Here is a 27,262-nt window from a genome sequence, read left to right on the forward strand (position 1 = left end):
TGTCTTAAAAGAAGTTTTTCTTAATTTTGTCCCCATTTGTTTTATGTTTCCCTTTCAACAAACCAATGATTGATGCTAGTTTGGAAATGTTGTTTATTACTTGCAAGTATACTGGTCCATAAGAATGTAAAAATAACATTTTATGTAAAGGCAGGAAAAAAATATGGAGACAGAGGCCGGTATCTCTGAAATGAGGTGGAATGGTGCTTGTGTCTGATTCTGACATAAAATATTTTAGCCAGCGAAGCCACAAAGATACAGAGTGAGCTGTGGTGACACAAGCTAAATCCATTCTGGTAATTATCTAGGCCTAACAAAGTGATTTCTTTTCCTTGGAAACAAGAAAATTAAGTTTCTGTTTATTGTTCTTTAAATTTTGAGGGCAGTTTATCCAAAAATCTACCATCCTAGTGTGGCCAAACTGCTGACTAAAGAAATATTTGACATCTTTTCGCATTTGCTAGCCTGTGTTAGTTACTGAGTTCTTCCTGTCCTAAGTGCTGGAGAACAGGTCTTTGAAGGTAAATCCACAGAGAACAGGATCCCTGTTTGTTTAAATAAGCAGGTAAGAATCACAGATTTTCAGTTCATGCCTCGAGTCTTGCTCCCCTTCTGGCTGAGGCTGTAATTAGCAAAGATGGCTGGTTGCCTTACCTTTCCTGCTCTTGGGAGGTTTTTCCAGTGAGATGGAGAATGAAGGTTTGAATCCACTCCATCAGAGAAGGGAACCGTATGCAGGTTTCCCTCCTTCTGCAGAAGAGCTCTGATGCTTGAGGTATTGCAGACTACAGGAGGAAAAGGCATGTAGGGAACCTTATGGCTGAAGAGTTGTCAGGCATTTTCAAGAATACAAAGTATGAAAAAGGCTTTCTGAATTATTGGGCTACGTTCAGTTGCCTAAATCCCATTCAAATTTCTCTTTGAGTATGATGATCTTTCTCTTTGGGACTCAGTCTTTCTTTGTCTCCAAGAACAGTTACAGTGGGGGAATAAATTCCTCAGAGCTTGCAAAACACTGGTCTATGGTGATAACCTGGGCTGTCCAAGGCAACTGTTAATTGAAATATGGCTGAGAGAGAGTACCTAAAATGTCCTCAAAAATGTAAAATGTAACTTGGGATGAGCTTTTACTATTACATTTCTCCTGAGGGCTGTGGGCAGTGCATGGAAAAAAGCCAACAGCACTTTGTGAAAGGTAGTGGTGGTCAGGAGACTTAGAGAGAAGGATGCATCACTCACCTGTTCCAGCTGGACTAGAGAAACAAGTGAAACACAAATCTACACAGGAGTCTGCTTTAATCCATCACTCTATTTTATGAAGCATCACACAGCATTTTCAGCAATTAGCATTCGATAGCAGTTTAAGTAAGGGTCACAGGGTTATCTAAGGAAAAAGCTGACAACCTATTTCATCATCACTGAGTCCTCATTTGGCAGCAGTGCTCTTGGAGGGCTTGGGTAGTACCCAGCAGTTGCTGAACTATTTGAGGAAAATCGTGTAAATCTATAATCCAGTGGCAAATCTGCAAGACAGAAGCATACCACATCTCATTAGCAACACAGCCTGTATCACATAAAAAACAAGCTTGTGGTGAATAGCAATACTTCTTAAAACCTTGAGCTGTTTGCTCACCGGCACCAGAATTCAATCTGATTGCACGATTACACATTTATTTGACATCTTCAGCTGTTCAAGGGATTGACTTCCAGAGTTTATTCAACTGCAGTAAAGGATATTCAGTTTCTTGATTGCTGAAATAATGTTAGTCAGAGAAAATTATTTAACAAATGCTTCAATATTAATAAAAAATCTTCATTGAGCCTAGATGTGGTTTTTCTCCCAATACACCTTCAAGTTCTTTCTTCAATTTGTCACCCTTGTCTTTTATCTCAGCAATTTAATCATAAGAGGGCTATGTTTCAAACAAAGAATCAGTTCCTTTTTTTGTTTTTCATGGCTATTGAAGCAAGATTCCCGAAAGGCACACACTCTTAGACCTTTTTGCAACCCAGTGTTAACAACATCATTTTGTATCAGGGATTCTTAGAAATCTGCACTTGTAACTTGATGTACTCATCACTTCCAGTCTGTAAAGAACACTGAACGCATTAAAATAGCTCTGAACAGTCAAAGCTTTCTTTTCTGTAACTTTTCAAAAGCCTCTGCTGCCAACAGTGACCCACCCACCCTCACAGCCAGAAAACCGATACTTCCTGTGCTCACCTCGAACTCAAAGTTCAAGAAACCAAATTAAAAAACACATAAATAAAACTTAGTTCAAGAAACGATTCCCTTTCCAATAATGAAAAGAAAAACGAACTTCCTGCAAAAAAGGGGGGGAGCTCCTTTACAGGCTGTCTGTTCAGAACCAATTAAAGCATAAAAGCTATTACTAGGCTTGTCTGTACAATAACTTATGAATTGCAATTTTCAAAATTTAATTTGGAGTAAATTTGGGGAAGTGACATCCTGTCACTACATGCTGCAATTTTTTTCCCCCCACTCAACAGCTTCTATGAAACAGAAACCCACAATTTTAGTAGCTTCAGCAAAAACAACAGGAAATCCAGTTCGGTCTCACAAGTGAGTTGCAGGCAGGCACCAGGACAGCATCCAGGTCTGCAGCTTTAAACTCATATTGAACATAATACAGTAACAAATGAGTACTTGGATCAAGCTGAAAAATCAGATAGAGGTTGGAATAAAGCAGGAATAGGAGGAAAGATAATTGGAAGAGAATTATTTAAGTGGGTGATTTTAGTTTGTCAAAGAAGTTAATTTTCTCATTTTGTCCGAGTCGGGGAAATCTCTGGAGCTCACTGTGAGCACGGCAGAACAGGCAGATGTTTTCCTAGTATGCAGAAGGCCCAGTGGATTTACTGGCTGCTGAGTCTATTTATGACACTCAGTTTAACACAAAGGTTTCAAAAATGACAAAATAAATGGAAAAAGAAAGCAAATATTTCCAAATATCTTTACAAGCTATAAAAATCAAATGTCATACAGTTACTTTTATAAAAAAGCTTTTACTAGCTTAATAGTCTAGCAGTCTGGAGTTTCCCAAGAGTAGTTTAATCAAAGAGCAGCACAAATGGGGCAGACTTGCTACAGAGTTGATAATTGCTGAGGAAAAGAATCAGCTGGATCAAAATGGTAATTTCATTGGTATTTCTTGGTAAACTAGCTTTACAGAATCAGCTTAAACACCCAAACCATTCTATATACAATGCAAAAGACTCCAAAAGAGAATAATCACATTTTTATATATTCACTCCCCAGTTTATCAATTTAAATGTTGCTTTTGTCTCAACAAGCTGACTTTGGAAGATGACTAGAAAATATCCATATCCATTTTTCAAAAGCATAAAAAAAAAGCAAAACCATACAGTATTTGATGATAAAGCAAATCTTGGGAAAAAAATATCTGCTTATTTCCAAGTTGTTGTTTCCCTTGTGTTTTTTGCCAGTAAATTCTTCAGGGTTTGCTGTTGTGCATGCTCACAGCAGCTGCTGTGGTGGTAGACCTTTGCATCTTGGCATCCACTTGTCACCTAACCCTGATGGAGAGTCATGAATTAGGCAGGGGGCAGATATGTAGTCCTCTCTGAGATACAGTTTGACAGCAAGGCTCTGATGAGTCCTAACCTGCACTGATAATGAATTCAGCACAAAACTCATCCAGTATTGCCACTATCACAAAAAACCCTAAATAGACTTGAACAAACGAGGCAGCCTGAGGCTGGAAGAAGGAACTAGCTGACTCTACCAAATTGCTTGAGAACCACAGTCCCAGAATTTTTCTACCATTCTTAGGTAATTCCACCCAGTCTAATTTTTTTTTTTTTTTAACCCAAGATAAACAGGATATTCCCTTTAAGAGCCAAAGACTCTTAGAAATCAGACGTGAAGGGTCCCAAGAGGGTCATAGAGAAATACAGAAGGTGCTAGATCTACAGAAATGTCAGTCAGGTGTATCACCCTGAGTTCCTGTCCTGCTCCTTTCTTTGTTCCCACACCAGCCTGAGTGCCAGTGAGTGATGAATACTGCTTTCCTTGATGTGAGCACTCAGGGGTGCTAGCACTTCCCAATGGCTTGGGCAACCCTCACAGGTTACATGGCTTAACTTGAGCTCAGAAGAGCTCCTGCCCTGCCTCCCTTACAGGCCTCCAGCAGCCCTGGTGTGAGCAAAATTGTGGGAGCTCAGCACATCACTCCTGATGTCCAGAGCTACTGAGAGAACCCCTGAGGGCCTCAGGAGTCTTGGAATGTTGCCAAAAGCACTTGGTGGCTTGATTTTGATCCATCTAGGGATGTGCCACCAATGTATGAGGAAATGGAACCTGTGAGAATCACTCGGGTGTAAATGGTGAAGGGAAGATATCATTATAGGGTGAATCACAAATTTTGGGGTTTTTGGTACAGGGGGATTGTAGAGACAAGATGGAGGAATCAGGGTGTGCCACCAGGCTCTTCTTTCTTCTTCCTGTCTTCCATCTTCTGCAGTGGTGTTGGCATTTGGGGATTGGTCTAGGGTGAGGGTGTACTTGGTGACGAGGGTGATAGGTATTGGGGACAAAAGGTAAATATGATATACGTAGTTTTTGTTATAAAAGATGCGACCGCCTTGGGGGTGGGCAGAGTGCCTTTGGCTGCCGTGCTGGTCAGATCCTTCAGGCAGGGAAAGGACTTTTTAGATAAGAAATAATAAACAATTCTGAAGACCCAAAAAACCTAGCGTCCAGACTCATCTTTTGAAGCCCAGCATGCAAGAACCATCCTAAGCGTGTGTGGGAGCAGAGACAAACAGCCGAACCCCATACAAAATAACAATGATGGTATCTGAGCAGTAGCTACTGTCAGTTACTGTGTTCCAGTTATCCAGATCCAGGCATTAAGTGACATCAAGTACAACATTGTGCTCTGATGCTTAAGTATACCCATATCCATGAATGTACTTAGGAGCTATGGATGGATTTATAGCACAGTTACAACATCCCACTGTCTTGTGTGCTGTGCACTTAGTGTAGGCCAGCTAAATCAATGCCACAAGCTTTTATCAGAGGAAGACTTGGAGTTCCACCCACAAGCAAGAAAGAGAAACCACAAGAAGAAGGGAAAATGTAATATTCTCAATGAGTGATCAGGAAAGTATTTGAGTAACTGAATGGAAGATGATTTTAATTTAATCCAGACACAGGCCTGCTTGATAAACTTACTACTCTAATTTTTCAAAATTTCCTTGAACAAACCAATAGATTAAACAAATAAAATCTTAACTAACCACTTTAGGTGAATGTCATTGTTTTTCAATTAAAAACACAGTCCAAGACTGAAACAGATTTCTTCCAAAATACACAGCAGAAATGTCAGGAATAATTTTTCAGTATTGACCAACAAAAGCAAAGCCAACATTTTTTCATCATGACACCACAGCAGCATCCCTGGGATGAGTAAGAAGCTCTACAGAAAGCAGAACTCCCCTCCCACCCTGAGGTCTGCTCCCTGCCAGTGAGCAGGGCTGGCACCAGATGCTGCAGAAGACTCCTAGTAAACAGCAGGGTTGTGTTCTTAAGTGAATCCAAATATATCCTCTTGATTATCACCAAGGAAAAGGCACGAGGAAGAGAACTAAAACCTTGTTAGTGATCCCCAAGTTTGAAAAAAAATCTTTAAAGTGCTTAATTGTGTCAAATTTCAGAAAAGACCATCAGAGCTCTATCTTACACCTCATCATCCAGGGGAGGTAACTACAGGGGCAGAGGGCAAACCATCAGCTAGTATAAATTCTTTTCTCCTTACAGGATTTTACATAATTAATGCTGGCTTAGAAGCTTTAGAATGAATCTTTCACTGTATTTCAAAGTCACTGCTGAAAGAAAATATTAATTTCTAAATGATAACAATTTCTAATAATGATTTCTTAGCAGTGGAGTAAGCTCAATTGCTGCAGGGGAACTCATCAGTTTGGCTGTGCCTTTGGGTGACCTGGATTGCCAGTCCGTGGGTAACCTGTAACAGGTGTTGCTTTTTCTTAAATGCTAAATGTTTTTTATCTCCTGACCCATCTCTATTTTGTAGCAGTCAGAGCAGCACTTGCACTAGAAGCTCAGAATGTGAGACAGGATACTAGAGGCAAAAAGAAAAAAATCCCAAGGCCACAAATAGATTTCTCTGATAGCAGTTATTTTTAGAAAAACTTCTAAGGTTGATTTTCCTAAACTGGAGGTCAGATGTTTGCTGTACTAAAGAAAAGCTCCCAAAAGAGTGAAGTCAGCATGAGAAAAGCATTCCTTCTGTCAATTATGTGAAAGTCAGTGCTGCTGTCTGCACTGTCCATAACTCAGAAGCTGGAGAGGAGGAGAGTATCAGGGTGGTGTCGTATGGGAAAAGGGGGACTCCTCAATATAGGTTTGCTCCACAGGAGAAAGCTTCTGAGTTTAGATACAGTTGGTGCTACGAGCCAGTGCAGTTTACTCCTGGGCATGCAGGAATAAAGACTAAAACTATTCTCAGTCAAAGTGCAGACTTAGACTTTACTTAGACTTGCGTAAGAGCTTTTGCCAACCCAGGTGTGTTGGTTGGAGATCATGCCTGTGGCACTGCCAGCAGACATCTGTGGCTGAGCTTGGCCTGAGCCAGAGCTTCAGTGCCACTGAGGTTTGTCACTGGTTACTTTTCTGTGGTATCTAACACAATGCCACTGGAGAAAACCCAAGTGGCAAACTGCAGGGATATGTGCAGCAGCAGCTTCCCTACCAGTTTTGCAGATGGACGAGTGCCTGGGGAAATGGAATGACTGTCCCATCGTGGCTGCTGTGATTGCTTGTGGTGTGCACTTTTACTATAATTACCTTGGGAATAACAAGTCACATCACTTTGGGTCTACCCTATGGCCAAGGGACCACTGAACCCTTTCTGAGCAAAACAGCTGTGCACAAGGCGTGCACTAACTTGCAGCTGAGCCTGATAAGGGTCTGCAGTGAAGGAAAGCCTTAGAAATTCCTTTGCTGTTTTGGGTTTTCATGAGAAAACTCATTATTTCTATGTGAGAGAAATGTTTCTCATTTTTGTTTTCACTTAAGCAGTGGTTTTTGAAAGTCTAGTAAGAAAATAGCCATGTGTGATTCTTTGCTTGATCTGGAAATGATCAGAAGAAAATATTGGACTATAGTATTTTTAGGTGAAGACTTAATCTAAAAAAAAAATCTTGAGAGAATGCCAAGATCCTACCAGGATGTACTAGTCATTCAGGGATCTGTTAATTAATTTCTTTGTGTGAATGACTCATTCTGTATCTTAGAGCAGGAGGAAGGGCTTCTGAGGTAGGTTCAAGAAGTTAGCCTGGAAACAAGCAATCGTTTGAGCTGACAGGCATTTCTGGTTGATGAAAAAAAAAAAAAAAAACAAACCAAACAAATAAGAGCTGCATTTTGAGACTGTGAAGGAGCTACATTAAGACAAATGCAGAGATGATGCACCCCTTTCATTTTGAGGTAAACTCACCAAGATCAACTTTCCTCTCCAAACTCATGAGATGGATTAATCTCATCATGTTCCCCTCTCTTGTAAACAAATGTTTTCTTTCCCTTTCCCTGATTTTTTTCTCTGGAGGGGTGACAAACATTGTTTACCTTAAAATAAAAATCCACACACAGTCACACATGAAGACAAGGCCTACATAATTTTTTGTGCACGTGTGACCATCTTAATCTAGAGGGAATATGTTACACACCAGTCCAGAGTACATAAATGTCCTTCCAGCAAAGTTTTTTTCACATGTGAGGTTGCAGGTTATGTACCATTTCAACCTGGTCAGAAAAGTATTTTCAATCCTTGGTGGTTTACCTATTTCCACTAGTTTTCACACCCAAAAATTATCAACACTTTGTATTACAACCAGGGTTTATAAAGTGTCAATCTAAACCCACGCCGTAAGCCTTCAATCCAGTCAAAACCCAATTATAGCTTTAGTTACAGCCTGCAAATGAAATTATGCTGCCTGAGTTGAAGGATAACTTTAAAGCAGAAAAGACTGAGTGGTTCCCCCTTTCTTAATGAGTTGCTCATGAGTTCTCCCTTTAATCTTTTCGAGGTGGCTGTACTTTGACATCTCATAGAGCAGAATAACGATGGCAGGAACATTTCTGTCAGCTATTGGCCAGGAAGTAATCTTTTGGGTTCTGCATGATTTGACAAGGTCTTCAGGGGCACAAGTCAAATCACCTTTCTGGAGGAGGAAGGAAAGCCTGACCCAACTGTAATACACTGAATACTGTCCTTTCTACACTGAAAATCACTATCAAGTGGTCAAATCCTGTGGTAAAGAGGAGCTCTCAGACCATTTGGGAGGTAACTAGGTCCCAAAGACTTTTTATAAGCTAGTCCTGATTTATTGAATAATAATTTTTTATGGTTAAGATGCTGTTTATTGTTGGTTTCAGCTGTATTTTTCAGCTGAAAAAATAGATGCCTTATATTTTTTGGTTGTGTTGGGCATGTTTTTTCTTTTTACTTCTAAAAGGAGAATATTGAAACTAGTTTCCTGGAACAGATGAATCAGATTTACATTATCTGATGCTTTTCAACTGACACAAGGTGCTGTTTATACACTCAGAACACATATCTTCTCTCTATTCAGTTATCTTTATTATCTGTTTTTTTTCTTCATATGAAACCTCAGGGCCAGAAAACCTCAGAAATGTTACTGCTGTGTATTTACACCAATTTTCCACCTGGTGTAAGAGTACATTTTTTGCATAAAATCTTTAATTATAAAAATGACCTCTTTGGCCTGGTAGCAGCAACTATTATTTGAAACAGCTAATTCCCAAAGCAGTATAAATCCTCAAAGCATTTTGATAAACTCAGTGTTTAGATGCTATTGTATAGATACAGTCTTACACTGAAGCTGGCAAGCAAAAACACAGTTGTAAGATAAGGCATTAAATATGAAAGGTTACTGCTAACTAGCAATGCATAATATAGATAGTTCTGTGTGTTTAAGGGAATTATATATTATTGTATCATTCGAATAAGAGCACAGTTATCAGTCTAGTTACAGCAAGGACTAATTTAATTCTAAAATGAGTTGGATTTTACTTTAAGTGATGTAATGTCAATGAAAAAACATAGAACTAAGGTGCAAAAACATGAGGGATTTTTTTTGTTTCACTTCAGCAACAACTACAAATGTTGCTGTTCAGGATACAGAAATCAGTATATGGCTGATTAATGTAGTATATGGCTGATCAGTGATTAGTATATCATAAGATTAGTGAAATTCATGTCTTCCATGATAACAATTGGTTCCTCCAGGGCATTCACATTTAAAATACATGTGGAAGATGGTGTGTGAAGTTTGCAATTTGTAGTTGATCTCTGCTGGGCAGACCCATGTATCTGTGACCTGCACATTGCCAGCCCTGGAGCCCCAGCCACGGCTGCCTTGAGCTTTCCATTGTGCAGATAATTTGCAGCTCTAAGCAGAAACATGAACTTCTTTGTCATGGTTCACTGGCAATTTTATCATTATATTTATACAGCAAGCAGGCTGACGACTCAAACTCCCGCAGAAAGTGGCAGGGATCTGTAGGCATCTTTAAAGAGACAGCTTTGGTTAATTAAAATGGAGTTTTTTTTCTCTAGCTCTAGCTAACTGAAATAACAATAAAGCATGAAGAAAAACTTATGCAGCCATATGGGCAAACCGTGATATGAATTCATATTGCATGCAAGATTTAAAAAAATGCATTATCCTCATGCATGACAAAATCTTGGTTATCAAATCTCCAAAGTGTGAAATGAACTCTGTCTCCATAAAACATTTACATTTGCACTAATTCTTCTCTGAAATGAAATTCTCTTGAGCTGCAACATCACTCAATCTCCTTTTCTTGCTTACAGTAGTTTTTAATCCTGTGACAAACTTTACCAGTCAGAGGTTATGAGACAAATTTACAACATTAGGTTAAGAATTATGAAATTAGAAAAAAAGTTCTTTATGCTCTCCTTATTACAATTTAGAGCCCACTTTCTTAACCTTTTCTTTACAATGAAGTAAAAAAAAAAAAAAACCTTACAAAAATCCCCTCCATAGCTCTAAAACTCCTCATGGAATTTTTTGAAGTGTGGCTTTTTTAAAAATAACAAATACAGTGAGATTGAAAGGCAAAGCATTAGGCTGAACCATGCGTATCATATTTTTGGATCAAAGAACTGTTAATCAGAAGACCTGTATGGTATTTTTGAAATTGCTGAAATTACTGTTGGAATACCCACATGATGCAGGAAATACAATTATTACAATGGAGATCTGGAAATGCGGTCACAGAGTAGTGGTCACTGTCCTTGAAGGTGAAGTTCAGATTATTCAAGTAGGAAAGGTAAGTGTAATCCTTCTCTACTTGGCTCATACCTAACCTTTTGAAGTGGAGAAGGATGTCCTGGAAACTGTGCAGATGTCATTTTTCAGAGAGACCCTTACACCTTTAATTTCCATGGGGGAGCTCTAAAGCAACATTCCCACGGTAATGGATCCCAGTTTGGAAAATCTGTCTTATGATATCATTGTGCTTTAAAAATCTGTAAGGGAGCCATAAATGAGGAGAGACTCCACGGCAGAAAAGTGGAGAAACAGATGGATTTGTGAACGAGGCATGTAAAATAGAAGTAGGGACATTGGCTTCTACTATTTTATTAACCATGTACTGTCAATATAACATATAGCTGATTTCCAATCCAAACTGATGGAAGTGCACAGAAGGTATTGTAGAAGGTCTCCTTTGGGGAATTTTAACAATAAATGAAGTATACTCTTTCACGCACAAAGAAAATGTCAGTTTCTCTTCAGGGAATCTGAGGAGAGTTTAGATGACGAACAGCGGTGCAATAATCTGCAATTCCAGCAACACCCTCCTTGCCAGAGGTGAGATTAAAGTTCAGAACTTCTAATGCATCTTTGAACTGGTATTGAATGAGTTACTAGTGTTAAGTACTGTTGAATAGTCTTCGGAATAATCTTTTCCAATGTGTCTTGAGAAGCAAACCAAGCTGTTCTTTATGCACAGACACTCATTGCCGCCAAATAACAAGAATCAATCTTAAAGCCAGCACTGCAGCCATCTGCCACATTTCACCAAATATTTTTGCAGACCACAAGCCATTGCCATCCTGACTTGCACATGGCACTTACTACTGCTCATGTAGGTGCACAAAAGCCAGGTCAGACATTGTTGACAGAGAAGCCCTTGTCAACCTCCAGCCCACAGGAGGCTGCAGCACACCTCCAGTGAGGTGGCAGCTTGTGTGGCTGGGTCAGGCTGAGCGAGGTGCTGCCAAGGCTGAGCCAGCCAGAGTTGAGCTCACAGAGTCAGCACATCACTGCCTGGGAGCTGGGCTCCTGTGGTCAGCACAATGGCAGCCTGGCTGCACACCTGGGTTCAGGGGATCTTGAGGAAAGGCCTGCGTTTTTGCAGCTTGGCAGTGGAAAGTCCTCTGCTGGTAATTGAAGCAGATGAATGGGAAAGGAAGAGCTGGAGAGCATCACTCACATAACCCATTTCAATCTCTTCTAGCAAATAGCTGTAGCTATGACTTACAGCTGCAGCCAAAAATTTCAGGGCTTGGCAGAGCAGGGGTTCTCACAGCTTGCTGTGACAGGAATCAGACAAGGTATTCAAGAGGAGTCAGGAATTCCTTAACATCCATAATAATTAACATCTGCTCTCCCACACAAACAAACAAGAAATACCATTCTCTGTAACAAAGCAGAGATGTTCTCGTACCTTCAACTTTGAGTCTGCTCTCTGGTGCACAGCTGCAAGTTTAAAACATTATTTCTCCCCTGTCCTTTAGCACTGGGGTTTAACTTTTACAGACATGACCCCCTGCCCCAGCACTGGTTCAAAGCAGTGAGGGACAGCACATGGTGTCCCTCCTCATGGGGAAACATGCTTTGCAGGAGCTCCATGGCTGACGGCAGGCAGCTATCCTACTCACTAACTGCCCAGGTATGCCTTATGGGCTCGCACCCTTTCATCTGTAGCTGGAAAACTTGTCATGCATTTGAGGTTGAGAGGCCTTGCTTGTCCTTTAAACTGAGCTGTGGTTGGTGGGGAGCTGGCTGGGAGGCAAGTTTCAGACTGTGGCTCACCATTTTCTCTTCCAAAGCACGCCATAGCATGACCATGGAAAAGATATTAGATGGGAGTTTTATGGAAATTATCTCTCTGTTGGCATTTTCCCTTGGTATGTTTGGGCTTTGTGTTTTTAGGCTGAAATAGATGGCAAAATGGCAAATATCAGAGGCATAAATAAATTGTGGAAGTCTGTGATAGTTCTGAGATATCCATACAATGTAAGTACACGTGTAAAATGTGGTTGCAAAGAAAAGGTCTATCACAGCTCTTGCTGTAGAAGTCACTGCTGGGCAAGCCTGAAATGTTCTCTTGCAACAAGCCTTTTATTCCTTGGTCTTATGCACAAAGCTGGCAACAGATGCTGAATGGAGAGGTTAGTAAAGTAAATGCTTGATGTGGTCTTCATTCATTTAATAATTAATTTATTCCTTTAGGTATGGGTATCGACAGAGTTCAGTAACGCAAAATGATGGAGCACATGGGGGTCCTCATCATCACTTTGTAATGCCAGGTATGTACTGCAGCTGCAAAGTTACAGTAAGCTGATAGGGGAAGTGTAACAAGCCAGATCAGTGAGAAACATTTTTGTAACTTTGCCTGTTGTTTGTTTTGAATGTATCTCACCACTGAAAGTAGAAACAGCAAATCACAGAGGGGAAGTAGGAACCAAATTCAGGAACTAATCTACAGTCCGGTAAATGTTGCACCCTATCTCTAACAGTGAATCAATTAAACACCTCCTGTTTGCAGACACAAACAAAACCCCTGCTGTATCAGGCAACAATTAAAAGCACAAACATCAAAGTAATCAATGGCCACTAGTGCTAAGTGTTGCATCATATGAACAGAGTATTTTGAATGCATTTTAGATACATGCAATCTCAAAACCAGATCTACAGCACTACAAATTTACTATGAATACTGCATGTTCATTAGAAAGAAGCCCCAAAGATCTTCCTTACCTGCTATTGCTTCCAGACTAGGGATTGCAATAGTGCTGTAAGTGCTAATACATTTACAGGACCATGTGTGAACTAAGGTCTCCTCTGCATTTTCCAGGCCTGGCAATCTGTCCCTGAAGAAAGAGCCCCACTGTTTAGATACAAAGTAAGGAACTTTGAGCTGATCTCCCTGAAAGAAAAAGAAATAAATACGTAAGCTTAAAAAAGAAAAAATCTTTATTTATCCACAAGCATTAGTTTAAGGAACTCTAGTGTTTTTCTAATTGTCTGGGAAGCCTATATTGTATCTCAGGAGCAATGTGGCTTTAAAATATAAAGTCAACAACAATACAATAAGAATCTTCTTCCCATAAGTCCCCAAGTTCCTGTTTATACAATTTATGGATTCCCTAGGACATAAAAAGTTAACTGTAAATAGTTTTTAAACCTTTTAAGAAAACCCCTTCTATTTTCCCTGTTTTTCTGTTTGTGATAGTGTGAATTGCTTGCTGTCCTTCTCTGTTGGAGAGGCTGTGTTACAGCTGGGATCTCCTCCTGGGGGAAAAGGAGCTTCCTCATGATGGGTGGAGTAACTGCAAAGAATGCATCATGCCACCTGTGTTATCTGCTTCTGAGCTGAGGAGTGAGTGAAAACAGAGCCACAGAATCCATGGAGAGACAGTCAGTTGCCCAGAAAGTTGTGGAATACTAATTTTTTTAATGTATATTTTCAGACAACAACATCTGTTTTAAAGAAACCATTAAAGCAGCATTGGGAAAACCGACTTTTTACAAGTTCATCTTGAAACCTGCTACATACTGCCGTGAGCAATCAGAAAAAAATGCCAGGACACATATACAGAAAGATGAAAAAATGAGAAACAAAACTACGCTACAGAAAATCTGTTTAAGTAATTTGTGTGTAAAGTAACACTCAGACCTGCAGAGCGCAGAACAGATACCACAGTTTGTGCCTCCAGGTTTGTGAACTTTTGTACTTTGTTCTCCATTTAACCTGTCTCTTAACAGTTTTGAGAATCTGCTGGAATCATTTGTGTTTATGACACAGGCCTGTATCTTTTGATCACAAGGAAGTTGTTGAGGCAGCCAAACAGACCACACGAGTAAACACAGAGCCACTCTTCCATCAGTCTGTGCTACAGTTTTTCCTCTGAGTATAGGTGGGGGGGAAGTACTGATTTCAACAAATGTAGATATTCATTTCTGTCTCCTGATGTAAATAAATTGGAAAAAAAACCTCCTATCTTTTGTTCAAAATTAGCATGAAGTCTTGGGCTTTTTTTTTTTTTTTTTAATTTTTTTAATGCCTTACACAAAGGGACAGCATGTTAGTTTCTTTTTCCCCCCCACTAAATCTTATCTTTCCATGCCAATCCCAGGACTTTACATCAGTTATAATTAAGTTTAGATGCTCTGATGAATTAAAATCTGTTTGCCATCTGGATGACACATGCAGAAAACTCTTAAGGCTGTTACAGCTGTTCAGGTGATTAATCAAAACAACAACCCCAGTACTGGCCCACATAAGCATTTGTACAAAAGACAGGGTCCTGTTTTTTGACAAGAGAAAAGATGTGAGGGTTCTGCTTTCTGAAGTGGATGGTTAGTTCAGTAGACAATTAAAAATATAACCTGAAGAAATGAACTGATTTTTACAGAAGTTTGATTCTAGAGTGGGATTTTCTTCTTTATTAAGGAGCAGGGAGTTAAATTTTGGATTTAAACCCTAGCCCTTGGTGCAATCAAACCCAGTTAGATATGATACTTGCCATCAAGTCACCTCATGCAGAGCTCCCATCATTTTGCTGCTGGCTTATATACATATGACAGGGCAGGTCTGGTAGGCTAAATCTTGATTTAAAATTTGGAATGAGCACTTGAAACTTCGACCACATCCCTAGGAACATCAGACATTGCTGCCCCTTCCATCCCTAACTGACGCTCAGAAGCTGTCCTTATCTCACCTGCAGCACACATCATAGCCTGCAATGAAGGACAGACCACACACCATGAATCTGTGCATCTGTGAAATGAGGCAAAAAGCTCCTCTTACTGCGGCTACTCACATGCCTGGAGGCACATGCCCAGCAGCAGGGCTGATGAGCTCTGGAAGAGGCATCAGCCACTCCTGCAGTCCCCAGACACAGAATTTGCTCTCACAGCAGGACAGCAGATCCTGGAAAGTGCTGGACAATCCCTCTTTCTCATGCAAATCCCCCAGGCATATGGGTTTGCCCTCAGGCATATTGGTCAGACGCAGCAGGTCAGATGTTGATTGTGACAGCTGAGGGTACAAAGCCTTTAAGAAAACATCTACACTTCAGGGAGATAGGGATGGTACCAGAAATTCCAACGTTCCAGGGCCTTCCACAAAGTCAAAACACCTGGAGTACTTGCCACCATCTTTGCTCTGCTAACTCTACACAAATAGGGGCTGTTAACAGAATAGACAGAATCTGTTAATAGGACCCTTGGGTAACACTAATTTGTTAGCTTACAAATGACTTTTCTATAACACTAATTAGCAGGGAGCCAAGCTCTGAAGGTTTTCTGTATTTGGTGAAGGGATGAAAGAAAGATATAAAGGAGACAGGAGTGGAAGATCAAGGCAACAGTGTTTTTAAGGGCTTTATTTAGATGCAGATTTGTCATCTATGCCATAGCAAGCACAGAGCACGAAGAATACTTTACTGCATCCAGTATGAGTGATGGTACTGATGATTGCATGCTTTGTCCCGAGGTAGTAACACACCACTGACTCTCGATGCCAGAAAAAAATCAATGCTCAAAACACTGTTTTTCTGGTGTAATAGTATTTGAGATGTTTCTGTCAGCACAGCTGTGCTGACCACAACAACGGGATGTCCCTGAATCACACAAATGGACAAGCCAGCCACTGCTCTGAAGTCTGTTGCACAGAACCTGCCCTCCTACACATCATGCAAATATGAAACATTTCACACATGAATATTGCACCTAAACTACAACAGGGATCACCATAAGCAAATTTAAAATAAAATGTGCTGCACTTCAGGGAGTTGCCCTAGGAATATTGCTTTAACTCACCAGGCTTCACATCAGGTTGTTTCTGGAAATACTGTGAGATTTGTGCCAAAGATAAACAGGAATAAAGAGACAAACAGAGCCAAAAGGCATAAAGTAAATAGCCTTGTCTATGGTCACACCGAGGGAGTTATTGGAAATACAGGGGGATTACAGCCCTGACTTTACAACAAACCAGTCACCAAGCAATATTTTAAAAATTAAGTTTTCCCTTCTAACTACAAAATTATCATCTATATCCACCAATTACTTCTTTGATTTCTGCTCCACTCATTCATATAAGCCATTCATTTACACACTGACAGCTCCTCTGTAATAATTTTCCTTGAAATCCTGGGACAAATTCCAGCTTTCCTTTTGAGTTTTCATTGATGAAATGGATCACACATTTAAAGAACAGAATGCAAACCGAAAGCCTCCAGCCAAACAAAGAAACCCCCAATTCTAGGAGGGAGGCAAATCTTGTTTCAACACAATGCCTTGTATTTTTAATCACCCTGTATGCTGCAATTTACTTAGGAGCCAAGTAACTGCATAAATATTTTTTAGTTTGCTATTCTATTGCTTATTTGGTTATGACTCACGTACTTAAAAGAACTGCAGTTGTTACCATAATTTCACAGTTATGTGTATCTGGCTTATATCATGCATTTAATTGAAGGGAAAAGACAAAAACTGCAAATTAAAATGGAAATCACGAGTCCCCACTTGGAGTGTGAGGAGGTTGTTTTCTTTCCCTCTCACTGTTAGTGATGAAATACCAGTCAAACAACTAAAAGAAGATTTGTGTAATTTCTTTCTGAAATATGCAATTGCCAATTAAAGTAATACTTTTTTACCTTAATAGTATTTTGTAAAGAGTGATAGCATTGAGAGTTGCACCATGTATTAAATTTTCAGTCCCTCTCTGCACACAGCACATGGCATGGAATATCTACAGTACTACTGTATTTTATTGCCAATGAATGCTAAGGCTGATTAACCAGATGAAATCTAATCTGTTTGTGACTAATTTTCCAGAAACACCTGACTTTGTACAATCCTTTGAAATTGGCTTTTCTCCCTTCTTAACCAAAGGGTTAATGGGAGAAGTTGGTGGGGGGAATGAAAATAAAACTCTCATATAGGTTTGTAAAGGGAGTCCCTTTGAACAAGTCCTGTTAAGTTAGTGGTGCCCAGTCAACTGCAGAGATATGGATGTGACCTGTTGTTCAGACTCCAGTGAGCAGCCTGGTAATGAAATAACACCACTGACCTGCCACGGCCCCCCTGGTTCAGGTTCCTTTAATCAACACAATTCATTTCTCCCTTGCTTGCTCGCTGTCACTGGTGGCGGATGTAAACGGAACTGGGGCTGTGTGTGGTAGGGGTGGTGTCTCCTTGAGACACTGCAATCTCTTGTCAAGAGTGCTACAGTGTCAGTGAAATGCAAACACCTGTCTAAAAGTCTCAATTTGCTGCTTGACAACTGCTGCGATAGAGAAGATGGATCTTGTGAGCAGAGGTGTCGCAACAAGGGAAAACCAAATCATCATCATGGGCTCGAAAACAAATCAGTCCATTATTCTTTGGGCTTCCAGGAAAAGAACTACCTTCTGTCTCTCTGTTTAAAAATGTATGCTTCAAAAGCACAAATTGAACATGCTTAAGAAACCATGTTGAACAAATCCCCCAAACCTTAAGTTTTATGCAGCAGTGCAGCAGAATCTCCAGTCAGAGAATGAACAAATTTATGGAGGATTTGAGTTATTTTTAAAGCATTAATTATTTAAATCAAATTGTATTAACCTGTATTTCCTACTAGCTCTTCCTCCCCCACCTCTCCTTCCTCCTGAGAAATACATTCTCTTGATAGGATATTGAATTTTTTTTACTTCATTTTTGTTTATTTACAACCCAGGAAAAAGCCTAAACATTAATGATTACATTTCCTTATTTCAGTGACTGAAATGTCTTTGTCTGACTATAGTTTAGAAATCAGGGTAGTGGGGAAAAATATGAGATATGTCTATTAAAAAAGTAAGATAAAGATATCACATCTATATTGTTTTATCCCATTGAAGAGACCCTTTTCTCCATTAAAACCAGGAGCTTTTATAATACTTCGATTAAAAACACACCAAGTATAAACACACCCCCCAGATCTTTTCTATTGGTAAGTTAACTTTTAATCACAAAGAGTAATTATTTTAAAAGATAAATAAAGTTTAGTGCATTACAAAGAAAAGTGTGATAAGCATATGTATTCTCTGCAGTTAGAAGAAAATGACCTATTTATTTAGTAGCATATGAAATGAAGAGACACTCCAAATGGAGAGTGAAGCCTGGCTGTAGTTCCTACCTACATGGGACACGCTGGAGGTACAGTGCAGCCTCATCATCCATCTCAGTGCTGCTTCCTATCTACTATGTTCTTTGGGAGCAGAGGAAAGAAAAAACCATAGAAATCTCCCACCTTCTGTGGGAGAATTAAAGGGCAACAGCAGTGCTAAGGCCCTGCCTCCCAACTGTGATCAACCTGAAAACCAGATTATTTATCTGAGGTAGCTATCAGTAAGTCTGCACTGGGCCAGACTTTGAAGCCGCCTCTCTTAGCTGAGCACAGCTGTCACCAAAATAACAACCTGTGAGGGAAGCAGCAAATTAAAAGTTACTTGTATATAAGGAAAGCACAAGCAAACCATATTTCACACAGAGAGAAAGCAACCCTCAAAACAATGTAATAAAAATTCCTCCGTGTCTACAGTTGGCCACAACACACAGGGAAACATCATGAACTCAGCAGAGTTCAGGCACTGGGCTTGTGATAACTGGGCTTGGAATTTTTCCTTGTGGGCTGGAGGGATCTTGTTACTAAAAAGGTTCTTGCTAAGGGAGAGCACACACAGCTCCTTTTCTGAGACCCATGGTTTAGCTCCAGGTAGAGGTGCTGTGTCACCCATGCATTGCTGAGCTGGGACAGAACAGCATCCTCCTGGTAAGACAAGGAGGACACATCTGCGGGGGATGCTGATGCTGCCAGCACCCTGGTAAGACAAGCAGGTTCATTCTCAGTGCAGGTGACATGAGGCTTTTTTGTAATTTACTTTATTCTGTTCCAGGAAATGTCTGCAGGAACCCTTACCTCATATTTTCCTTTCTTCTCCAAGGGCTCAGATTCAGCCTTTGCAGGCACTATACCTTTGTCCCCTAGAAGCTCCTCTAGGATGAAGACAGTTTCCCAGTTGCTATAGTGATGAGCTGGGAAAATATCTGAGTGCATACTGTCACCAAAATAAACAACCTGTGAGGGAAGAAGCAAATTAGAAGTTCATTAAATTCATTGTATAAGAGGCAAACACAAGCAAGCTGTATTTCACAGAGAGAGAAAAAGCCTCAAAATGACCTAATAAAAATTCCTCCATGTTTACACTTAGTCAAGACATGCAGAGATCCTATTAATGTCAAGTTTAGGGTTTTATCTTCAACCAGCTCCATAAGGGGAAGGCTGGCCCCTCACACCCTCCTTGCTCTCGCCCTCCAGGGGCATTGGAATGGGATGCCTAACTGGGACCAGCAAAAGGAAGTGTGAGTTTTTTGGCTGACAGAAATAGCCCAACAGGAAGCAATAGAAAGACTACCAAAAAAATACACTAAACTGGAACAAGTTTTAGACTACACTGGAAACAAGACAGAACATTCTTCTTGGTGACTCAAAACTCTTCTGTGTCCAGGGAGGAATTTATCCACTAAAAATGTTGTTACACCACCTTTAGTGGCATTTTCACCTATCCAGAGCTGTACTTAACATACTCCTAGTTTTTACTGATGCTGTCTTTTAATCTTTATGATCTATTTCCTCAGGGACATTTTCTGATTACAACCTGATTCTTCCCAAAGCTGCTGAAATGTTTACCCTGCATACAGAAAGTTTACATCTAGAAAGTTTACATAGTCTACTGAGAAGAAGACAAATAAGCTACTTCCAGTTCTGGGCTGCAGAACCAATCACATCAGTAACTTTAATGAAAGTTTGTCTGGTGAATTCTTGACTGAAACAGGGTATTTTCAGAAAGATTTGCTCTCACTTGCGACATACCTTGGGATCCAACTTGCCAGTCATCTTCTTCAGTAGATCATAAAGCTGGAGAGCATTACCTTGGGAATACCAACCAGGCTTGTCCAGTGACAGCAGAGCCTCCTGCTCCTCGTCATTTTCTGAAATCACCAAGCCAAAGTGCATGCTGTTAGTGAGACCAGTCCATCCTCCTGTACTCGTGAGGTGTGTGAGAAGCTGCCTGTGCACAGCTGGTTTATTTTGACATTAAACCAGCTCCAGTGTCTGGCTCAAGTTCTGGTACTGACCATGGATTCATCAAGGTGTTTGGTAGCTGGGGGTAGGCAGACACTGGTGAGAAAAGAAGCAGCTGAGCCTTGTGTGCACTGGCTATAGAAGACCTAAGGACTTACATTCATGGACTTTGCCACCCAAACACTGTAGCAGTAAAGGCAGGAGGCCACACAAACCAGACTGATGGAGCTGCCACAGATAAAGGTGAAACCATGGCTTATAAAAATGACCCACAGTTTTTAAGCACTGACATTAACCCAACAAAATAGACTGAAATAGCTCTTAAGGGCATTCACCAGCCTTAGATCAGCATAAACAATGAGCAGTTCCAGTTTTCACACAGTTTTGAAGAAATGATGAGTGGACAAATGATGACTGGACAACAACCCTAATGTTGCTGATGGTGGTACAGCCCAAATTGACATGTACCCACTCTGGCAGTGTCAGCAAATTAGAAAACTCAGGAGAAACAGAAACTCCCTGGTCATCACTCAGCTCTGCCATAGGCTTTGTCTCTGGCTGGTTTCAAAGCATGGATCAGTCCCAGCGTCCACGTAACCTTGTTGCTTTTTCAAATCTATGTGCTATTGCCAGATGAACTTTAGCTTCTTGCTGGAGCCAAAACAGCAGTCTCAATGAACCGATAAACTACAGCTTCATCAGAAGCATTAATATGAATGTCTTTTGTCTATTGAACTGGGGAAACAAAAGGCTGATTTTGCTATTTAGTCTCAACCATGTCTTAATTTTATGCTAGAGGCAGAAGAGTTAGAAACCAATACAGTACTTGGATCTGACTTAGGTGTAACACCAGAACTTCAGTTTTATTCCAGCTTTATAGAATTTTTCAAAGTACTTAAAATGTGTTAGGAAAAAAACAACTTCTACTTAGTCAGAGACTGTGAAAGCTTAAATGCAAATTTTAGAGAACAGTGAAATGCTAAGATAGCTTTATGTTTTAAGAGCACTGAAGATGTACATGGAGCAATAAATTGATCTTTGAAAGAAATTAAAAAGAAGCAAAAAGAGGGAAATGGGTATGTGGAGAGAGGAGTGAAACCATTCTTTCATATTATGAATTCACAAATTTGAAGAAATGGAGACAAAATGAGTCTAAATTAAGGCTGTTTTACAAACTAGGAAAAAACAAGGAAATTCAAAGTTGACATTAACAATTCATGTAGAACTTGTGTGGAAATGTTTTCCTTTGTTCTTCTTCAGGAATGTAACACTAATTACAATAAAAATAAATACGATAGCATCCGTTAAAAAAATCTTAATTTCCTGACTATTAAAACCTTTGATCAAACAACTTCTGAAAAACAGAAGTTGTCATAACAGTAAATTTATTTTATATTCCTCGTATTTTTAGACATATTTGGATGGTTGGCTGAACAAGTAGACACAATCTTCAAGTGGCATGGACATAGAAAAAGAAACTTATGAAAACAACCCTTTTGAGATGTTATAAAGTTTTTTGAAACTTTTGAAGATTTGTACAGCTGTCATTGTCTCTCCATTTCAGTCAATCAGGAAAATACTGGAGAAAAATTAAGCTTTAATGAGGTACTTTCTGAATAATGACATTGCATTTGCAAACAGAAGCCCTATGTATTAGAGCAGTTTCAGAAGGCTACAGTAAAGAACAAAACCCTGCTTGCTACCTCTATGGAATGGCATGAGGGGAAGTCCTGGCTGCAAAAATTCACTCTAATTACAAGGTAGAAGACCTCTTGCTCTGTGAGAGCTATTACTGTCACCCCTAGCAATGGGATTCATCTCACTTAACTCGAGGCATTTGGAATTTAGGCTTCTAATGCACAGTAACAATCTGAACTAGTTGGCCAGGAACCTGTAGTAGGAAAAGACGGTGCAACAAGAATTTTTTGGGGTGACAGCTCTGGAGAAGGAAAGGATTTAATTAAGTGAGAAACTTTTCTTTTAGGCAATGAAATAAAGGGACATTAATTTCCCCTTTAGAAGGAGGCAGCAAACAGCACTGAGATGTCTCGTTCATTATGGGAACACTTTGATTTTGGAAGGAACTTCAAAAATTTGAGGAATTAGGAAAGGTCCTTTAAATTATTTGAGTTGTAGGGTCACAGGGATAACAACTCTGAATGGACAAATCTTGTCTTGAACCATCTCATATGGCTGCTTGTGCTCACACATCAAGGGGTGACTCTGTCAATTTTATTACTCTAATCTGGAGTGGAAGGAAATGGATGGTGTTTCAGTTGTGATAAGTCAGTAACAAGAACAGTTTCTAATTCACTTACATTTGTCCAGTGGCAAATTATAGCTAAGAAAATTATTCTTCAGCACCATCTTTCAAGGCTTTTTGTAGAAGTTCTACCACGTAAAAAATTGATACAAAACATCTTAAAATCCCATCAATGACACCAATGGCTCTGGCCTTGTATCCTTTAGATGGTAGCTACATGACAGCACTGAAGAAATCTGCAAATTTCCTGGAAAAATGCTCCTTAAATGTGATTATGGTAGTTCCTAATATATATTAGATATTCCAAGCCGAATACTGGCTACACTCTGTCAAGAGGAAAACTGCTGCTGACCTGCTTTCCACTTTGCTATTATTGATTCTTAAAAGTGCATTCAAAGGTCAGAAATGCTATAAATATTCTTTTAGCAGGAAGAAACACACATTGGTGGGGATGCTTTAGGTCTTATAAGCTAGTAGGAAAAGAAGATGCCCTGACAACTTCAAACAGACTGGATAACCAAAAAGAATTTCTCTGATGATTTAGATGGAGTGATTTGCTTCCTTCTGAAGTCTCATACAACACTGCAAACCAGATTCCTGGCTGTAGACTGAAAATGTGCCACATAAAGAAACGTAAAGGTACCAAGCAAGTAACATTAAAATAATTAAACCCAGAAAATCATTCTGTTAAAACACTTGCCCAAACCTAACTGTGATTCAGAGCAGTCTTCCTGAAGGGAAGTTACTGTTCCTTTTTAAAAAAAAATGAAACCTCAACTCATGCTGGGGCAATATTAACATTGCTGGGATAGCAATTTCCATTTAGCTTTGTCTAACAGCTGGGAAATGGTTTCTGATTCAGAAATATACTTTCATCACCAATAAAAAGTTTTTTCAGATAAACCAATTCATTAACAAGACTCAATATCCTTTTTCTTGTGAGAATTTTCTTGCCTACCTCTAAATGTGCATGGCAGCTTTAAAGCATGGCCTGAGGAACATCTGGTTTCATTCTGAATGATTATGCAAAAAGTAATCAGTGAAGCTTATTCTCATTCAAATGACAACTGATGGTAATTTACTTTGGCAAAGAGTCACTTTTTGGGAAAGACTTTGCACAGCTTGCTTAGTGCCATCTGCTCTGTGTCCTCTTATGGGTTATACCTGCTGAGACGGAAAGGGTCTGAACATGGGGATCTATCCCCAGCCTGGCTGGTGTTTGCACTGTTAGACCCCAGGTCATGGGATAGGCTCTTGCTTGGGAAGCACGAAGTTAAGAGAGAAGCTGAGGTGAGGGCAAATTTATGCTTCAACACTTACTCACCTACACTGAGCCACACCTACACCCAGGTTAATTTTCTTCAGTTCACCACCCCTGAGGAACCACCCCGTGCTGCTCCTCCGGCTGCACGCCCTGCAGGGAGTGCTGGCTGCACATTGGGGCCAGTGACTCACCAAAGAGCCTGAGGACAGCTCACATCAACCTGACTGGGCAGACACGAGGGCAAGAACCCAATTCCAAGTGCCCAGAGGTCCCGCCAGCCAACAGTGCGCTTGGTTTAACAACAATGTACATACAGCCCCACTACAGCCCCTCCTTCTGCCTTTCTCTGGACAGCCTTTAACCCCTTTCCAACAGACCTAGTTAGACTGTCTAGTAGGGTTATTTTTTTCTCTTTAAGCCATGCAGTAGTATGAAAAAGTGTGACAATCACATAGCTGCTCGTGCCTCCTCTTGCCCATGGGCAGCTCCAGTGGGCTCCCTCTGCCTGCGGGCACCTCATGCAGATGGGCTCATGTGTTCAGCATGCTGAAGCTCTGGTTACCAGCATGGGGGTTACTGTAAAACAAATTTATTCTATGGTCCACAATTATCACACTGATACTCCTCTCTGCAATTTAAAATAATGCCATTTCAGGCCCTGAGGGCATTAATATAAAAGCTGGGTTATGTTCCAGACCTACAAACACAGCCTGATTCTGGATAGCATTTTGAGCTCGCTTAAGAAAGACAAACTCCTTTCCAAAAGGGAAATCAGAGCAGGAAAGCACATCATTTTACAAGGACAAAGGGACCTGCACAGATGAGTTCTTTCAGTTGTAAAGGTATAACAAGATGGGATGACAAAAGCTGCAGAGCTTCCCTGTGGGCATGTTCTCCATGAAGAAAGCAAGCACTTCCAAGATTCCTGGAGGTAAAACTTCATACCCTGTGGGTACCCTTCTTAGGGTATCCCCCAAAATCCCTGTGCATAGACCAATCAACTTTGCTGTGTGGTTTCCACGAATCACTCAGGTATTAGTGTGTGTTTTGCCATCCCTGAATTAATTCTGTGCCCTGGAAGCAGCTGTGAAATCCATCTGCCTGTGCACCAATACTTGCCAGTCCCCTGTCTGACTGCAGGGAAATGATAAAGAACAAATTATTCCCTTAACTTGATGTGCTGAAAGGAAAGGTTAAGGCTTCCCAAAGTGACTGGTGACTTCAGCCATCTCCATTCTTGGCTGTCCAATCTGTTTTGTTGTGGGCTTTTTTGTTACCCCTCTACCTCAGAAAAAGCCTGAAGATCACCTCCCCTTCTTGCCTTTGCATCATTCTGCCTTTTTTTGGGCGGCTTGTGGTTGGTGAGATGGAGGCTGAACTAATCAAAGTAAAAATTCAGTTTTGAAAATTGGAACATGATTTTAAAATTGTCCTAGGCAGTGATACACCTTTCTTTTGCTTAGCAATCCCAACATGAGTGTGTTCGGTCATACAGAGGACTAAATAACAGCACTACTAAAAACTGTCTCTTCTCTGGAAGAACACCACAGATAAAGCTGAGGAAAAAATACAGATACCACCCTCTGGAAAAAAATAAAGTATTTCATAATAATTCAAGTACTGTTTATCACATTACCAACAATTGCTTTTCTCAGGAAGGACTTCTGTCCCCCAGCTATTTTGCAAGGCCTATTAAACCAAAGTACAAAATATTTGTACTTTGTGTATTTATATTTGTGTATTTTATATTTCTGTATTCTCAAATTGCCCTGGGCATATATAAAAAACACAGAATCCTCTGAGCACAAATTAAAAATAATTTTTTTTAGTTTTACCAAAACCTTTTACACTTTTATTAAAATCTGCCTTACTGCTTAAATTGTGCCAAGTAACAGGTTATGTAGAGATTGAAACTTTACTTGTTTACAAGAAAATCAGTAGTTCCTTTAGAGACGTCAGCAAGTAAGTTCATCTGAAGATTTACTTGTTTATAAGAAAATCAGTAGGTTCTTTAGAGAAGAAACAGCAAATAAGTTTCTCTAGAAGGTTTTGATTGCTGTGTTACAAGAACTGAAAATAACAGCTCCCTACAGATTAAGTAATTTGTTTTCAAAACTGTCAAAGCATTAACTTTCTGCCTTCCCAGGAACAGTGTGGCTAACAAAGCCTTTCTGTTTGAAACACTGATATGATGAAATACAAGCAAGGCCATCTTTTTTTCTCAGAAAAGAAAAATCACTTTTTGGAAAATGACTCTCCTACAAGTTAATTTTTAATTGCAGTTCATGTGTGAATTTGGCAAGAGTTTTCTGTAATTTTATTTAATTGCAGTTATAAAAAAGAAAACATACTCTGCAAGGGTCAAGTGGACATAAATACATAATTTCACTTCTTCATTGCACATATTTTGTAAGGTTTTTCTTATTCTCTTTTTTTTTTTTTTTTTAATTGGGATCTTGGAAAGGTACAAAATGGTATGAAAATAAATAAATTCCCTCTTTAGAGCAGTTTTATTCTGAATCTTATTAGTTTTGTACTATAGTCTTTCTAGAGATCCCTTTATAATAATGGAGAGACAGGCTTTTCCAGAAAGCATTTCCAATTAAATAAGTTGGGAAAGGTAGGTAATTGAGGGAAAAAACCCTGATATAAACATTCCAGGAATACACAGGTCAGTTCAAGCACCTGTCCATAGTTGCTCTTACCATAGAATATGTAAGGTGGAAGCAGAAGACAGAGGGAAACAGAGAAGATGAGACGAAGGCCATCAAACAGCTCTGACCTAACCTGTCACTTCAGAAAAATGTCTCAATTTCTCAATTAAAATCAAAGTGAGATACACAAAGCATCTTCTTTGCACTGTGTAGTCTGTAGTCTTCTAGTTTATCTGACCTTTTAAAGTCTCTCTAGTAATACCTCCTGAAATAAGGCATATTGAATTGGCTCTTGGACCATACTTTTCCCCACTGAAAACTGACACTGAAGTGTAATGGAGAAAAACTCCCTGCCATCATTTACCTTGGCCTTAGACTTAAAAAAAAAAACAAACACCAAGGACCATAAAAAGAACAAAAGTTCTTTAATCCTCAGTTATGGAAAAACTAAGAACTTTTTTCCCTATATCTTAATATTTCAGGTATAAAATATACATGGAAACTGGAATAGACAATTTGATCCTGAAGAAATGTGCCCCCACAAAGCAATATAGGGACCCTGCAAGGGTCCTTAGCTTTTCGTTTTTTCAGTTCCCTAAAATATGTTATTTCCAAGGGAATAATGG

General features: G+C 39.8%; 1 protein-coding gene across 1 annotated transcript in view; it reads right to left on the reverse strand.

The window, feature by feature from the left end:
* Positions 1-1,279: 1,279 nt before the first annotated feature.
* NT5DC1 (5'-nucleotidase domain containing 1) overlaps positions 1,280-27,262 on the reverse strand; it is a 127,329-nt gene continuing 101,346 nt past the window's right edge. The window contains exons 9-12 of the mRNA XM_059842241.1: positions 20,243-20,361; positions 19,289-19,447; positions 13,102-13,270; positions 1,280-1,523 (exon numbers count right to left, since the gene is read on the reverse strand). Coding sequence (XP_059698224.1) covers positions 1,405-1,523; positions 13,102-13,270; positions 19,289-19,447; positions 20,243-20,361 — 566 coding nt within the window. The 3' untranslated portion in view covers positions 1,280-1,404. The remainder of the gene's footprint in view (positions 1,524-13,101; positions 13,271-19,288; positions 19,448-20,242; positions 20,362-27,262) is intronic.

Source organism: Haemorhous mexicanus, chromosome 3 (assembly GCF_027477595.1).
Source record: "Haemorhous mexicanus isolate bHaeMex1 chromosome 3, bHaeMex1.pri, whole genome shotgun sequence".
NCBI lineage: Eukaryota > Metazoa > Chordata > Aves > Passeriformes > Fringillidae > Haemorhous > Haemorhous mexicanus.